The following is a 17,555-nucleotide window of genomic DNA, read 5'->3' on the forward strand; positions in this document are numbered from 1 at the left end:
GTTCAGTAGTGTTGGTGTCCAGCACAATCCGACAACTACATTATATAAAAGTTATATGCACAGCGGAAATTGCAGGATGCACACGTCGGCCGGCGTTCATATTTTGTGGATCAAAAGTTTATGGACCACAAAATACATACAGTTGTGAGCATGAGGCCTCAAGGTTATTCTCATCTCAAACATTTAAGGTTTATCCACCAGATATGCCATAAGCGTCTGATAGGTGAAGGTCCCAGAGGTAGTACCTGCAGCTACCTATTGAACAGGGCCTCCTCTGCTTGGATGTGGCAGCCGGAAGTGGTTGGAACTACAGAAACAGTCAAGGGACCTGTACTATGCTTCCACACAACTGAATGGAAATTGCAGAATAAGCATAGCACAGCAAGCTGACCTATTTCCACATCTCACAAGTTATGAAAACGGTACAGCTCGTTTCCATATATTGCATGGGAGCTACAGAAATAGCATAGCACAGCCAGCTTAGTTGTTTCCATAATCCTGACCAACTTTGGTCACCACCTCCTGTAAAACTCAGATTTGTTAGATTAGCTGAAAGTAGTAGCTTCAAGTACTACATTAAGTACTAGTAAAGAGATATTGCAGCAGACTGAAGAGATTCAAGAGATACTGCAAGAGATTGGCTTAGAGTCTCCAACTGGCTCATCTGTGTTGTTTTTGCTGATCATTGCTTGAGAAGAGGTAAGGAATTCGGTCAGCTGTTTGCTATTGTGCGTTTGCTAATGAGCCTAGCTCACTAAGGTGTTACATTTGTTGCTGGGGGAGGAGTTTGGGAAGGAGTGTGTGTATATATAGAGACAGACTCATTAGCTGGCCTAATTCATTAGCTGAAAGTACTACATTAAGTACTAGTAAAGAGATATTGCAGGAGATAGTCAGGAGGTAGGCTGGAAGGTGGAAACAATACAAAAAAAAAAGGTAAGATTTGTTTGATTTAAAGTTACAAATTTATTTTTTTATTTTTTTCTCCTCTTTAAAATGGCAGACTTGGTTCAGTGCAGGAATTGTTGTGCATTTATTTCATGTTCCACTCTTTGGAGATTCGGATGCTGTCAGATCTGTAGACAGTTCTCCTTACTGCAGCAGGAAATTGCATTTTTGAAAGCTGAAATATTTAAATTATCTGTTAAACAAACTCCAGCTAGGACTGCTGCAATGCCACTGCCACAGAGGACCCCCAGAAATGGCAGATGGGTTAATGTAGGTTCTGGAAGTCTTAGAGTGGTGAATAGAAGACATGTCCCACAGTCGGTGGTTCTCCATAATTCATTTGCAGCACTCTCAGAATGTAAGGACAACATGGATATGGACTCAAGCACAGAGGGTGAGAAACCATCGACTCCTATGTCTAATGTATGCAACAAAAAAGATAAAGTGAAGTCTCAAAGGATGCAGCTGTTGCTGGGTGATTCAATCATAAGAAGTGTGGAGCTTAAAGAAAATGGTTTTGTGAGATGTCTCCCTGGGGCTACTGCTAGAAGAGATAGAAGACGTATTATTAATATTGTTAAGCAAGCAAAGCAGGAAGGGGACGTGGATGTTCTTGTCCATCTAGGGACAAATGACCTGGCTTGCAATGAAGTGTCAGAGGTGAAAAAATCTTTTATCACACTTGGTAATGACGTACAGGATTTTGCATCCACCATTTCATTTTCTGAAGTTCTGCCTGTGCATAATGTTCAGAATGATAGGCAGAGGCGCATAAAGGAGTTCAACATATGGCTTGGTAAATGGTGTCAAGAGCAAGGATTTGGCTTTATTTCTCATGATAGCTCTACTTGGAATAGAAAGGAACTGTACAAAAAAGATGGTTTGCATCTTTCTCTCAAAGGAACAAATGTACTTAGTGAACAGCTCCAAGAATTTGCGAAAGAGTATTTAAACTAGGAAGGGGGGGGGCAAAAGAGTGAAAATAAAAGAGTCCAATTGCCCCCCGAAACAATGCCAGAACAGGTCAGAAGCACAGAGGTTAAGAAATGATAAGCTCAGAGTCCTGTCTACAAATGCTCGCAGTTTAGGTAAAAAAAATCAATGAACTTGGGTCAATAATGGCATCTGAGAATGTAGATTTAGTGGCTGTTACGGAGACATGGTTTAATGAAAGAAATGACTGGGACATAACCATACCAGGGTACTCTTTATACAGAAGAGACAGAGAAGGCAAGAAAGGAGGAGGAGTGGCCCTGTATGTGAAAGATAGCATTAAATCTAACCTAATACAAGTTGGTGAGGCCAACATAGAGTCAGTTTGGGTTACGTTGCAGTTTGCTAACCATGCAGTAACTCGTGTAGGTGTGATATATAGACCACCTGGTCAAGTTAAAGAACTAGATGATCTACTAGTTGAAGAAATAGCTAAAATGACAATGAAAGGAGAGGTTATCATTATGGGAGATTTCAATCTTCCAGATATAAACTGGAAAACCAAAATAGCAAGTTCTACCAGGAGTACAGATATTCTAAATTCCCTACTGGGGTTATCTCTACAACAAGTGGTTGAGGAGCCAACCCGGAGGGAGGCCATTTTGGATTTGGTATTCACAAACGGGGATTCGGTATATGATGTCATTGTAGGCGAAACCTTGGGATCTAGTGATCACCAGTCAGTGTGGTTTAATATAAGAACTGTGAAAGAGTCCCACCACACAAAAACAAAAGTTTTAGATTTTAGAAAAACAGACTTTTCAAAAATGAAATTAGTCATAAATGAGTCCTTATCAGACTGGAACGGATTACATGGAGTCCAGGAGAAATTGGACTACTTAAAAGGTGCATTATTGAAGGCAACAGAAAATTGCATTAGACTCGTCAGTAAAAGCAAAAAAAGGAGGAGACCACTGTGGTACTCAGCAGAAGTGGCCCAAATCATTAAAAATAAAAAGCTAGCATTTTGTAATTATAAAAAAACCCAGAGCAATGAAGATAAGGAAATCTACAAGATTAGGCAGAGAGAGGCCAAGCAAGTTATAAGAACTTCTAAAGCGCAGGCAGAAGAAAAACTAGCTCAGTCTATGAAAAAAGGGGATAAGACATTCTTCAGATATATAAATGAAAAAAGGAAATTAAAACAAGGAATAACTAAATTAAAAACAAAGGACGGAAGGTATGTAGAAGAGAATAAAGGGCTAGCCGACTGCCTTAATGAATACTTCTGTTCAGTTTTTACAAAAGAAAAAGGAGAAGGACCTCCACTAGAAAGAATGACTATTAAATCGTTTGATGCATGTATCTTTACAGAGGAAGATGTTCTAAGTTTGCTGTCTAAGGTGAAGACAGATAAGTCACAGGGGCCTGATGAGATACACCCAAAATTATTAAAAGAGCTTAGTGGTGAGCTGGCAAAACCGTTGACAGATTTATTTAACCAATCATTAGTAACAGGAGTCGTCCCGGAAGATTGGAAATTGGCAAATGTCGTGCCCATTCACAAGAAAGGTAGTAGGGAGGAATCGAGCAACTATAGACCAGTGAGTCTGACATCAATAGTAGGCAAATTAATGGAAACCCTATTAAAGGATAGGATTGTGGAACATCTAAAATCCCATGGATTGCAAGATGAAAAACAACATGGGTTTACTTCAGGGAGATCATGTCAAACAAATCTTATAGATTTTTTTGACTGGGTGAATAAAATAATAGACGGTGGAGGTGCAGTAGACATCGCATATCTAGATTTTAGTAAGGCTTTTGACACTGTCCCACATAGAAGACTTATCAATAAACTGCAGTCATTGAGCATGGACTCCCATATTGTTGAGTGGATTAGGCAGTGGCTGAGTGACAGACAACAGAGGGTTGTAGTCAATGGAGAACATTCAAAACAAGGTAATGTTACCAGTGGGGTTCCACAGGGATCTGTACTGGGACCGATTTTGTTTAATATCTTCATAAGTGATATTGCAAAAGGCCTCGCTGGTAAGGTTTGTCTTTTTGCTGATGACACAAAGATATGTAACAGGGTTGATGTTCCTGGAGGGAAACGCCAAATGCAAAAGGATTTAGGAAAACTAGAAGAATGGTCAGAAATTTAATGTGGATAAGTGCAAGATAATGCACCTGGGGCGTAAAAACCCAAGGGCAGAATATAGAATATTTGACACAGTCCTGACCTCAGTATCTGAGGAAAGGGATTTAGGAGTAATTATTTCAGAAGACTTAAAGGTGGGAAGACAATGTAATAGAGCAGCACGAAATGCCAGCAGAATGCTTGGATGTATAGGGAGAGGTATAAGCAGTAGAAAGAGTGAAGTGCTTATGCCGCTGTACAGAACACTGGTGAGACCTCACTTGGAGTATTGTGCGCAGTACTGGAGGCCATATCTCCAGAAGGATATAGATACTCTAGAGAGAGTTCAGAGAAGAGCTACTAAACTAGTACATGGATTGCAGGATAAAACTTACCAGGAAAGGTTAAAGGACCTTAATATGTATAGCTTGGAAGAAAGAAGAGACAGAGGGGATATGATAGAAACTTTTGAATACATAAAGGGAATCAACTCGGTAAAGGAAGAGAGCATATTTAAAAGAAGAAAAACTACCACAAGAGGACACAGTTTTAAATTAGAGGGGCAAAGGTTTAAAAGTAATATAAGGAAGTATTACTTTACTGAGAGAGTAGTGGATGCATGGAATAGCCTTCCTGCAGAAGTGGTAGCTGCAAATACAGTGAAGGGGTTTAAGCATGCATGGGATAGGCATAAGGCCATCCTTCATATAAGATAGGGCCGGGGGCTATCCATAGTATTCAGTATATTGGGCAGACTAGATGGGCCAAATGGTTCTTATCTGCCGACACATTCTATGTTTCTATGTTTCTATGTTGCACATATGTAGACGGCCATACGGCATTTGCAGGTGCCCATTTTTCTTTCAGCTTTTTCACTTAAATGAAAAATAATAATTCTGCACAGTTTACTTTAAGGGGTCCGTGTGCTATGCGTTTGCAGTCAGTATTCTGCAAGTAGAATCGAGCAGGAACATCCTTGGGTTATTCCTCAAATTTAAAGGGAACTCGTCACCGGGATTTGATGTATAGAGCTGAGGACATGGGTTGCTAGATGGGCGCTAGCACATCCGCAATACCCAGTCCCCATAGCTCTGTGTGCTTTTATTGTGTCCAAAAAAACTATTTGATATATATGCAAATGAACCTGAAATGAGTCCTGTCCCTGACTCATCTCATGTACAGGACTCATCTCAGGGACAGGACTCATCTCAAGTTAATTTGCATATGTATCAAATCGTTTTTTAACACAATTTAGGCACACAGAGCTCTGGGGACTGGGTATTGCGGATGTGCTAGCGCCCATCTAGCAACCCATGTCCTCAGCTCTATACATCAAATCCCGGTGACGGGTTCCCTTTAAAACAGCTTTTACCCACATATCTGGAGGACATGCTTACATTTCAGTGGGTAGGCAGCAGCTCATCAAGTACCTGCATATCCCAGGATGTACTGAAATTAACCTTTGTTAACCCTTTCCCCCCTGTCTACAGATGAATATTTCTTTCAATTTAGAAGAAGGAATGAATGAACAAAAGGAGTCTGGGTTGCTTCACCTGTTCACTATAAGATCACTATGCCAACACTGTGGGGAGGAGAAGGGAACAGGGAAGATATTGAGCAAATTAGTCCACCACTGAATGCAGGAGAAGGTGGAGCAGAACACAGGACAGCAAAATTTAATGTACATAAAAAACAGCATTTTTTATTTTTATTGCATGTACAGTGTACTGTAATAATGCCTCATTGCACAGTATTCCTTTTTTAGGAATAACTTTAAAGGCATTATCTAGGATATGCCATCAAAGTCAGATAAGTGCGATTCACACACCTATGTCTAGAACGGCCCCCCGAAGTGAAGGTGAGCAAACCGCGCATACGCGGGTTTTCTCTATTCACTGCTATGGGAGTTCAGAAAATAGCCTACTTGTAATGGGACTGCTGGAAATAGCAGAGCCAGCTCTCGGCTACTTTCCCAACTCTGTGAATAGACTGGTGAATAGAGGGTGGCCCTACTTGTGCATTGTGCTCTCTTTTACATTAGGGAGCTGGTTCTGGAGATAGGTGAGGGTCCCAGAGGTGGGACCCGCACCTATCTCACTTTGATACCGGGGAATAGAGGGTGGCCCCACTTGTGCATTGTGCTCTCTTTTACTTTAGGGAGCTGGTTCTGGAGATAGGTGAGGGTCCCAGAGGTGGGACCCGCACCTATCTCACTTTGATACCGGGGAATAGAGGGTGGCCCCACTTGTGCATTGTGCTCTCTTTTACTTTAGGGAGCTGGTTCTGGAGATAGGTGGGACCCGCACCTATCTCACTTTGATGCCGGGGAATAGAGGGTGGCCCCACTTGCACATTGTGCTCTCTTTTACTTTATGGAGCTGGTTCTGGAGATAGGTGAGGGTCCCAGAGGTGGGACCCGCACCTAGCTCCCTTTGATGCCGGTGATTTGAGGGTGGCCCCACTTGTGCATTGTGCTCTCTTTTACTTTAGGGAGCTGGTTCTGGAGATAGGTGGGACCCGCACCTATCTCACTTTGATGCCGGGGAATAGAGGGTGGCCCCACTTGCACATTGTGCTCTCTTTTACTTTATGGAGCTGGTTCTGGAGATAGGTGAGGGTCCCAGAGGTGGGACCCGCACCTAGCTCCCTTTGATGCCGGTGATTTGAGGGTGGCCCCACTTGTGCATTGTGCTCTCTTTTACTTTAGCGAGCTGGTTCTGGAGATAGACAAAAATGTTTGTTTTTAATACCATGAAGCAAAGCCACGCACTTAAATATGTAAAGTATGAGCAGAGACACAATGCTATTCTAATGGCTTACACCTAAAAACAAGCAAATGAAACAAAGGCAAAATACACCTGACGGTAAATGTCTTTAAAAGCATCCTGGTGGCAGACATATTGCTGTGGGCATTCTTACATCAAGAAACACATGGTTGTGACACTCCACTACAATTGCATGGTTCACAGCTGTGGATTTCCCATGGAAGACAATGCAGCCACAGCTATGGTTACTGCTGGGTAAGACCGACACAACTGTCAGTGCTCAAGGGCCTTGACATACCCCCAGACCTGACATCCTAATTTTGTCACACCGTCGACTGCCATGAAAAGGAGGCTGGGGGGGGATAGAATAAGAACAGAGCTGAGCTTTTAGTAGTGCTACTCCCCGCTGTGCTGCCCTGGGGTGATAAAGAGGATGCTCATACTAATGTACCATTATTGTAAAACAGGCTCTGTAATTGTGGCAGAGGGTGGAATCCAACCTTTATCTGACCAGTATTGGCAATGTCTCGAACACACGCACAAAGCCCTTTTCAAATGACTCTTACACGGGTGAGTGCAGAAGTTTAGCATGTAGTTTTCTGACAGACATCAAGATCACTGGAAGCATAAATGGGGTCACCAGCCGTTCTTTTCCTCATATTCACAAACTGTGGAGGTGACCTCTGTATAGTGGATTTATACAGCTATTAGCAAAACCATGTCAGCACACAGGTAGATGATCAAGCAGGTGAATTTGAACCATTACCACAGCATAATGTTGGTTTACATACCACAATTACATATTCATTTGCGTTCAAATATAAAATTATTTAAAAAAATGGGGACTCTTTCATTTTACACCACAATCATCGCCAGGACTCATGCTTTGTCACATATAGACAATCTATATCTAGATCTGTCCGGTATTTTAAGTTTTGAAGCTTTGTGCTCTTTTCTCTTTCCACATATACTTCTATTCCCCAGTGAAGTATGTAATGTAACACACTGACCTAAAGTTATGTAATGAGTATGTAATGTGTCTGCACTAGAGAGGAGAGTTCCTTCCTGATAATCGCTGCAATCTCCTCCACAGTATGGGGAGGAGCGATCATTAATGCCATTGCTAGTCTCCATACAGAATAGATAATACAATCTGCTGCCGGCAAACGATGACTTAAGGCTCTTTCACACGAGTGGATGCCATGCGGGTAATCCGCAGCGTGAAAGAGAGCCAAGCCCCGCTCCGGACAGCAGAGACACGGAGCATTAACATGATTGATAACCTTGTAATTTTCCTACCGTTTAATAATCTGTGTACCAAACCTGTGATGTTAAATTTATAGGCCTCATAATCAAATGTCTGGTAAAAATGGGTCCTGAACATGTCCAAAGTACTCCTGCTCTACTTCTTTATATGCAGTTGTCAGGACATATGTTTCACTGTGCACACTGCTTAGTAAGTGTTGGAAGTGTGTGCAGTGAAACATATGCCCCGAAAGCTATAGAAATAAAGAAGCGGACCAGGAATACATTGGGCATGTGCTGGACGCTTCCATGGGCACCTGCACAGTGAAAGTGGTGAGGCAAGAGGACACAGTATCACACAACTCTGCTTTCTCCTATGTGCAAGATGCTTACCGCAAATCTAAGCAGTAACATGAAGGACGGGAGCGCACACTGCTGAACGGATGGGTGGGTGAATCTAGGCATCTTATGTATTTATATGTTATATGAATGGGCAGTGGAAAGCAAAGCCACTGTTTACATCTGAGGATGGGAGCAAAAACAAGCTACAAACCAGAAATCGGGAAGAAAGGCAATTTATGCAATGGAAGCAGCATATATTAATAAATAAATTAATTTTTATAACATTTAAAGGGAACTGGTCATCAACGTTCTGCTGCCCATACTAACGGCAGTATAAAGTAGAGACAGGCGAGCCGATTTCAGCAGTCTGTCATTTATAAGTTAAAAGTAAGTGGTTGCCGAGAACCAACATCACAATCATTGCAGACTGAGCCTTGAATAGAGTCACGGCCACCTGAGAAGAGTCCTGGTTATTCATGATCTCCTGCCCACCTGCTGATGACTGACAGGCTTCTACCTAGTCTTCTCCCTTTCTCTCTAGGAGAGAACTGCCAATCATCAGCAGATGGGTGAGAGAGCAGGAGATGATAAATAACCAGGACTCTTCTCAGGTAGATCTGACTCTTTTCCAGGCCCGGGCTGCAATAGTTATTATGCTGGTTCTCAGCAACCACCTACTTTTAGCTCATGAGTGACACACCGCTGAAATCAGCATTTCTATCACTAATTTTTGCTGTCCTCAGTGAGGTCAGCAAAAAGTTGATGACAGATTCCTTTAAAAAAAATAAAAAAGAGAGAAAGACAACAGAGAAAAATATGAGTTTAAGGGAACTTTCACACTTGCGTTGTTTGATTGCGGCAGGCAGTTCAGTTGCCTGAACTGCCTGCCTGATCAGGAAAACTGTATGCAAACGCATGTCATTTGCAGACTGATCACGATCCTGATCAGTCTGACAAACGCATTGCAATACCGGATCAGTTTTTCTGGTGTCATCCGGAAAAACAGATCCGGAATTTATTATTTTTCACATCTTTAAAAGGTCTGCGCATGCGCAGACCTGGAAACCGGATCCGTTTTACCGGAACAATTGATACCGGATCCGGCATTATTACATTTCAATGGAAATTAATGCCGGATCCGGCATTCAGGCAAGTGTTCCAGAATTTTGCCCAGAGAAAATACTGCAGCATGCTGCGGTATTTTCTCCGTCCATAAACCGTACAGTGACTAAACGGAAGACATCCTGATGCATACTGAACAAATTGCTCTCTATTCAGAATGGATTAGGATAAAACTGATCAGTTTTTTTCCGGTATTGAACCCCTGTGACGGAACTCAATACCGGAAAAGTTTAAAGGGATTCTGTCACCAGGATTTACCTTACAGAGATATTCATATGTGCCCATCAGTCTCCTTGTTTTGTATTAAATGATCCCACTCTTACTGCTCTGTGTGTCTTTTATTTGCCTACCAGTTAATTTATTCACTGCACGTGCCCTGACGTCATTCCTTCCAAGCACCGTAATCTCGTGTGCGCTGGGAGCCGGCGCATGTGCAGTTGGATCGACGAAGCCTATGCCAGTAGTCCGCACGGGCGCAGACTACTGTGTACACTGCACCTGCGCGAGATTACGGCGCTTGGAAGGAATGACGTCAGGGCAAGTGAAGTGAATAAATTAACTGGTAGTCGGTGCTGGGCTCCGGAACGATGGGCGCGGCCGGGCTCCAACGGATCGTGGGACAACCCCTTGGGCTCCTTATCAAGGTAATTTACATAGCAATCAAATCGCTTTTTGATGAATAAAAGACACACAGAGCAGTAAGAGTGGGATCATTTAATACAAAACAAGGAGACTGATGGGCACATATGAATATCTCTGTAGGGTAAATCCTGGTGACAGAATCCCTTTAACGCAAGTGTGAAAGTACCCTTAGGAGACCTCAGAGTGTCATATACCAATATTCAGGCCAATTGGAGAATCTTTGATTCTGATTGACTGTTTTCACAGATTTGACGTTCTCGTCTGCTCCAAAAGTCTATTTAAATTGGCACATCTAGGAACAGGGTTTCTACACTTTTTTCTGACACGCTCGACAAGGGGGCAGGGCTTAGAGAAAGGGGGGCAGCTTTGTGTGAAAGGAGGCAAGGCCCAAGACGTACCATTTAGAGCCTAAATTGCACCACAGTTCTTGTAGCGCACTAAATCTGCTCTGAATATTAGTTGAAGTCTTCACTTTTTTAGTAATTCATATAACCTCACAACCTTGGCAATAATGAGTGTATATACATCAGCTTATCAAGGTTTGACTTCCACTATACATGAAGCAGAACTTTGTCATTTTGTCCCATGAGCTTTTAGCTTTGAAAACACACAAAAGAACGAACCTTACCTTTGTTTCTTCTAAACGCAAGGCATCCAGCAAATAGTGCAGTAGTTCCTGGCTATCTTGCTGCTGGAAAGTTTTAAATCGAGGGGCCCTATAAAAGATGCAAATTCATAGCAGGTTTAATATCACAATGCTGTGGAAAAGCGTAAGCGTAGCACTGCATGAGAATTTCATGAGGGTTGTAATGAGGTTTTGCCATCACAGACAATGGGGGCATAGCGCTAGGATATGCCCCCATTGTCTAATAGGTGCGGGTCCCACCTCTCGTACCTGCACCTACACGGAGAACGGAGAGGGGAAAATAGTGGAGGGAGCACTGCGCATGCGCAGCCACCCTCCATTCATTTCTAGGGGCTGCCTCGGCTATTTCCGTTGACCCCATTGAAATGAATGGGAGCAGCGCTTGGTGGTGGCCGGACTCAGGGGTCCTCCAGCCACAACTCTCCCCACTCCGTTCTCATTGTAGACATGGGGCATATCATAGCGATATGTCCCCATTGTCTATAATGGGAATACCACTTTATTATAAAAATAAATAAAAGTCTGGCCAAAACACTATAGCAGACTTTCCAGATTTTGTGCAACTACAGACTTAAAGAGGTTGGCCAATATCCTACAATATTTTCCAATAGGTCCTAATCTATTTTTGGTGTGACAAACACCAAAGTGACAGTGTTGGCGTGATTCGCCCACGTCACCGATTTCTGTGACGTCTCTGGATGGATCCTCTACAGTGCATGAAATGAACAGTAAAAAGAATCTGGGAGTCTGTTTCCTATACTTAGCATAGATAACTAATGCTAGTACTGCTGTGCGCTACAACATCAATTAAACCATCCCTTTGGTACTTTCATCACCACTTCTGACCCCAGAAAAAAACGCAATTAAAAGTACCAAAGGTATGGTTTGAATGATGTTGTAGTGCACAATAGTACTTTAGCATTAGAAATATATGCCCAGTATAGGTGACAGATTCCCTTCAAATATTGATGACCTTTCCTTCCCTGCCCCCGCCGATCAGTTTAAAGGGGTTCTCCGGGAATTAAGAAAATGAAAATACTTAAAGGGGTTCTGCAGTTCTTTTAAACTGATGACCTATCCTCTGGATAGATCATCAGCATCTGTTCGGCAGGGTCCAACACCCGGGACACCTGCCGATCAGCTGTTTGAGAAGGCAGCGGTGCTGGCAGTAGCACCGTGGCCTTCTCACTGTTTACCGCAGGCCCAGTGACACCACGACTCGTATCACTGGCCTGGGCACGGCCATTCAATTGAGCAGAGCTTAGCCCCACCCAGGCCAGTGATACTAGTCGTGATGTCACTAGGCCTGAGGGAAACGGAGAGAAGGCAGCGGTGATCCTGGAGCGCCGCTGCCTTCTTAAACAGCTGATCGGCAGGGGTCCCGGGTGTCGGACCCCCGCCGATCAGATGCTGATGATCTATCCAGAGGATTGATCATAAGTTTAAAAGAACTGCAGAACGCCTTCAAATATTACTTTATTATAAATACACTGCTCAAAAAAATAAAGGGAACACTTAAACAACACAATGTAACTCCAAGTCAATCACACTTCTGTGAAATCAAACTGTCCACTTAGGAAGCAACACTGAGTGACAATCAATTTCACATGCTGTTGTGCAAATGGGATAGACAACAGGTGGAAATTATAGGCAATTAGCAAGACACCCCCAATAAAGGAGTGGTTCTGCAGGTGGTAACCACAGATCACTTCTCAGTTCCTATGCTTCCTGGCTGATGTTTTGGTCACTTTTGAATGCTGGCGGTGCTTTCACTCTAGTGGCAGCATGAGACAGAGTCTACAACCCACACAAGTGGCTCAGGTAGTGCAGCTTATCCAGGATGGAACATCAATGCGAGCTGTGGCAAGAAGGTTTGCTGTGTCTGTCAGCGTAGTGTCCAGAGCATGGAGGCGCTACCAGGAGACAGGCCAGTACATCAGGAGACATGGAGGAGGCCGTAGGAGGGCAACAACCCAGCAGCAGGACCGCTACCTCCGCCTTTGTGCAAGGAGGAACAGGAGGAGCACTGCCAGAGCCCTGCAAAATGACCTCCAGCAGGCCACAAATGTGCATGTGTCTGCTCAAACGGTCAGAAACAGACTCCATGAGGGTGATATGAGGGCCCGACGTCCACAGGTGGGGGTTGTGCTTACAGCCCAACACCTTGCAGGACGTTTGGCATTTGCCAGAGAACACTAAGATTGGCAAATTCGCCACTGGCGCCCTGTGCTCTTCACAGATGAAAGCAGGTTCACACTGAGCACATGTGACAGACGTGACAGAGTCTGGAGACGCCGTGGAGAACGTTCTGCTGCCTGCAACATCCTCCAGCATGACCGGTTTGGCATTGGGTCAGTATTGGTGTGGGGTGGCATTTCTTTGGAGGGCCGCACAGCCCTCCATGTGCTCGCCATAGGTAGCCTGACTGCCATTAGGTACCGAGATGAGATCCTCAGACCCCTTGTGAGACCATATGCTGGTGCGGTTGGCCATGGGTTCCTCCTAATGCAAGACAATGCTAGACCTCATGTGGCTGGAGTGTGTCAGCAGTTCCTGCAAGACGAAGGCATTAATGCTATGGACTGGCCCGCCCGTTCCCCAGACCTGAATCCAATTGAGCACATCTGGGACATCATGTCTCGCTCTATCCACCAACGTCACGTTGCACCACAGACTGTCCAGGAGTTGGCAGGAGTTTAGTCCAGGTCTGGAAGGAGATCCCTCAGGAGACCGTCCGCCACCTCATCAGGAGCATGCACAGGCGTTGTAGGGAGGTCATACAGGCACGTGGAGGCCACACACACTACTGAGCCTCATTTTGACTTGTTTTAAGGACATTACATCAAAGTTGGATCAGCCTGTAGTGTGTTTTTCCACTTTAATTTTGAGGGTGACTCCAAATCCAGACCTCCATAGGTTGAAAAATTTGATTTCCATTTTTTAATTTTTGTGTGATTTTGTTGTCAGCACATTCAACTATGTAAAGAACAAAGTATTTCAAAAGAATATTTAATTAACTCAGATCTAGGATGTGTTATTTTTGTGTTCCCTTTATTTTTTTGAGCAGTGTATATTCCCAAATACCTTTCATTAGTTACAATGGCTGGTTTTGAAAGGGGAGCAATCATTAGGAGAAATAAAATGGCCACCGTCCTATTAGTACACACAAAACCTGTCCGAATCACACAGGAGGACAAGTTACTTCACAACACTGAGCTAAAGAGCTGCCTCATCCTCCTTTCCTACTTGTCAGGAATTATGATCCTGATTACAGATAAGATGTATCTCTATAGGAATGAAGTTCATGAAAAGACATGAAGTACAGAGAGGTGGTAGGAATGTGGTTAACCCCTTAACGCATAATGCCGTACATGTACAGCATAATGGGCCCGCAATTGTATAGAGCGGGCTGCTGTGGTGAGCCCATTCCATACGAGGAGGGTGCTGGCTGTATGATACAGCTGGCACCCGTCCACAATAAAAGGGAATGGGGATCCCGTCTATCCCCGTCACTAAACCCTTCTAATACCGCAATCAACACTGATCGCGACATCTGTGGAGTTAGGCAGAGGGATGCGGCACCCTCTGCTTTCCGATCGGAGCCCCCGCAGTGAAATCGCAGGACTCCCATTAATTACTATGGCAGCCTGGACACTCCTGAAGCCTTCCAGACCTGCAATTTATGTTCCCTGCTGCTCTGTGCACGAGGCACAGCACAGCACAGCAGGGACAGTGTAAAAATCGTATTCACCCTTAGGCCCCTTTCACACAGGCGTTGCGGGAAAATGTGCGGGTGCGTTGCGGGAACACCCGCGATTTTTCCGCACGAGTGCAGAACATTGTAATGCGTTTTGCACTTGCGTGAGAAAAATCCCGCGTGTTTGGTACCCAAACCCGAACTTCTTCACAGAAGTTCAGGCTTGGGATCGGTGTTCTGTAGATTGTATTATTTTCCCTTATAACATGGTTATAAGGGAAAATAATAGCATTCTGAATACAGAATGCATAGTAAAACATCGCTGGAGGGGTTAAAAATAAATAAATAAATAAAATTTAACTCACCTTAGTCCACTTGATCGCGATACCCGGCATCTCCTTCTGTCTTCATCTGATCTCTGTGCAGCAACAGGACCTTTGGTGACGTCATTCCAGACATCACATGATCCATCACCATGGTAAAAGATCATGTGATGATCGGAGTGACGTCAGCAAAGGTCCTTTACCTGTAATTAATGCTCACCACAGGTCCTGTTTAGCAAAGGAGACAGAAGGAGATGCCGGGCCGCGATCAAGTGGACTAAGGCGAGTTAAATTATTATTATTTTTTAACCCCTCCAGCGATGTTTTACTATGCATTCTGTATTCAGAATGCTATTATTTTCCCTTATAACCATGTTATAAGGGAAAATAATAATGATCGGGTCTCCATCCCGATCGTCTCCTAGCAACCGTGCGTGAAAAATCGCACCGCATCCGCACTTGCTTGCGGATGCTTGCGATTTTCACGCAACCCCATTCGTTTCTATAAGGGCCTGCGTTACGTGAAAAATGCACAAAGAGGAGCATGCTGCAATTTTCACGCAACGCACAAGTGATGCGTGAAAATCTCCGCTCATGTGAACAGCCCCATAGAAATGAATGGGTCGGTATTCAGTGCGGATGCAATGCGTTCACCTCCCGCATCGCATCCGCGCGGAATACTCGCTCGTGTGAAAGGGGCCTAAAAAGATCTCTATTACGGTGAATAGGACAAGGGATCAAAAGATCCCAGGTTCTAGTCTTCTAAGGGGGCTAATAGTTAACAAATAAAAAGTAAAAAATAAATAAATTTTAAAATTAAAAAACAAAATATTAAAAGTTTAAACCCCCCCCCCCCCCCCCTTTCCAAATTTTACATATAAAAATAGATAAAAAAGAAAAAACTATATCAGGTATCACATCCGAAAATGTTTGAACTATAAATATATATTTTTTTCTTTTAATTCCTGTGGGGTGAACACCATAACAAAAAAAAAAACTGAATAACACAATTTTTTGTCATGTTGTCTGTTTAAAGAATTGAATAAGGCTACATGCACACGAACGTTGTTTGTTTCCGTGTCCATTCAGTTTTTGTTTTTTTTGCGGATAGCATGCGGACCCATTCATATCAGTGGGTCTGCAAAAAATGCGGACAGCACACCGTGTGCTGTCCGTGTCAGTAAGTTGTACATACCACAGATATGGTACCAATAAAAACTAAAGTTCATTACAAGCCCCCAACAAGCCCTCGTACAGCTCTGTAGACCCAAATCTATGGCTGTCAGAATATGGCTATGCAAAGAAAATTTTGATTTTTTTAAAGGTTTAAATTCTTTTTTTTTTTTAAGTAATTAAACTAAAAAAAAACTATACAAGTTTGGTATCGCCGCAATTATATCGAGCCACAGAATAAGGATGTCATGTCATTTTTAGCACACAGTGAATTCTGTGATGTCAAAACCTTGTCAGAATTGTGGAGGGTTTTTTTTTTTTTTGTTTTTACCCCACAAATAATTATTTTTTTCCTGTTTTTCAATACAAGACATGGTAAATTAAATGGTGGCATTAAAAAATGCATCTTGTACCGCAAAAAATAAGCCCTCATATGAATATATGAACGGAAAAGTAAAAAAGTTATGGCTATTGGAATGTGGGGTGGAAAAATCAAAAGAGTAAAAATGAAAGCAGGCCCTGTTTTAAGGCTTTAATGAGCAACAGCACTTGTATACAGTCTCCATTACCACAGTCTGTCCTCTTTGTACTTTATGTCTCCTCATGAGCTCTATTCCTGCAGAATGCTGCAGATCTTAACAGCTGTATTCAGGATCACAATCTTTAACAGAGGAGGAGAGGAGTATGAGGCAACTCTTTAGCTCAGTGTTGTGAAATAACTTGTCCTGCTGTGTGATTAGGACAGGTTTTGTGAGTACTAATAGGGCAGCGGCAATTTTGTTTCTCCTAATGATTGCTCCCTAGAGAAAACAAGCAATTATAACTAATGAAAGGTATTTGGGAATATATTTATAATAAAATATTTAAGCATTTTCATTTTCTTAATTCCCGGAGAACCCCTTTAAAGAGACTGGGGCACTCGGCCGAGCACTGCGGACTCTTCTTTGGCCTATGATGTTACATCCATGGCTTTTCGGCGACTCAATCCCATTCAAGTCAATGGGATTGAGCTGCTATACAAAGTAAATCCACTATACAATATACATGGTGGGCCATTTATATGGATACACCTTAATAAAATGGGAATGGTTGGTGATATTAACTTTCTGTTTGTGGCACATAAATATATGTGAGGGGGGGAAACTTTTCAAGATGGGTGGTGACTATGGGGGCCATTTTGAATCTAACTTTAGTTTTTTCAATAGGAAGAGGGTCATGTGACACATCAAACTTATTGGGAATTTCACAAGAAAAACAATGGTGTGCTTGGTTTTAACGTAACTTTATTCTTTCATGAGTTATTTACAAGTTTCTGACCACTTATAAAATGTGTTCAATGTGCTGCCCATTGTGTTGGATTGTCAATGCAACCCTCTTCTCCCACTCTTCCCACACTGATAGCAACACTGCAGGAGAAATGCTAGCACAGGCTTCCAGTATCCGTAGTTTCAGGTGCTGCACATCTCGTATCTTCGCAGCATAGACGATTGCCTTCAGATGATACGAGATGTGCAGCACCTGAAACTACGGATACTGGAAGCCTGTGCTAGCATTTCTCCTGCAGTGTTGCTATCAG

At 43.1% G+C, this 17,555-nt stretch overlaps 1 protein-coding gene across 1 annotated transcript in view; it reads right to left on the bottom strand.

Annotated features, from left to right (window-relative positions):
• Positions 1-17,555, bottom strand: part of USP45 (ubiquitin specific peptidase 45) — a 170,451-nt gene that overhangs the window by 47,901 nt on the left and 104,995 nt on the right. The window contains exon 9 of the mRNA XM_040428797.1: positions 10,769-10,856. Within this exon, the coding sequence (XP_040284731.1) occupies positions 10,769-10,856 (88 nt within the window). The remainder of the gene's footprint in view (positions 1-10,768; positions 10,857-17,555) is intronic.

The sequence above is a fragment of the Bufo bufo genome, chromosome 4, assembly GCF_905171765.1.
Source record: "Bufo bufo chromosome 4, aBufBuf1.1, whole genome shotgun sequence".
NCBI lineage: Eukaryota > Metazoa > Chordata > Amphibia > Anura > Bufonidae > Bufo > Bufo bufo.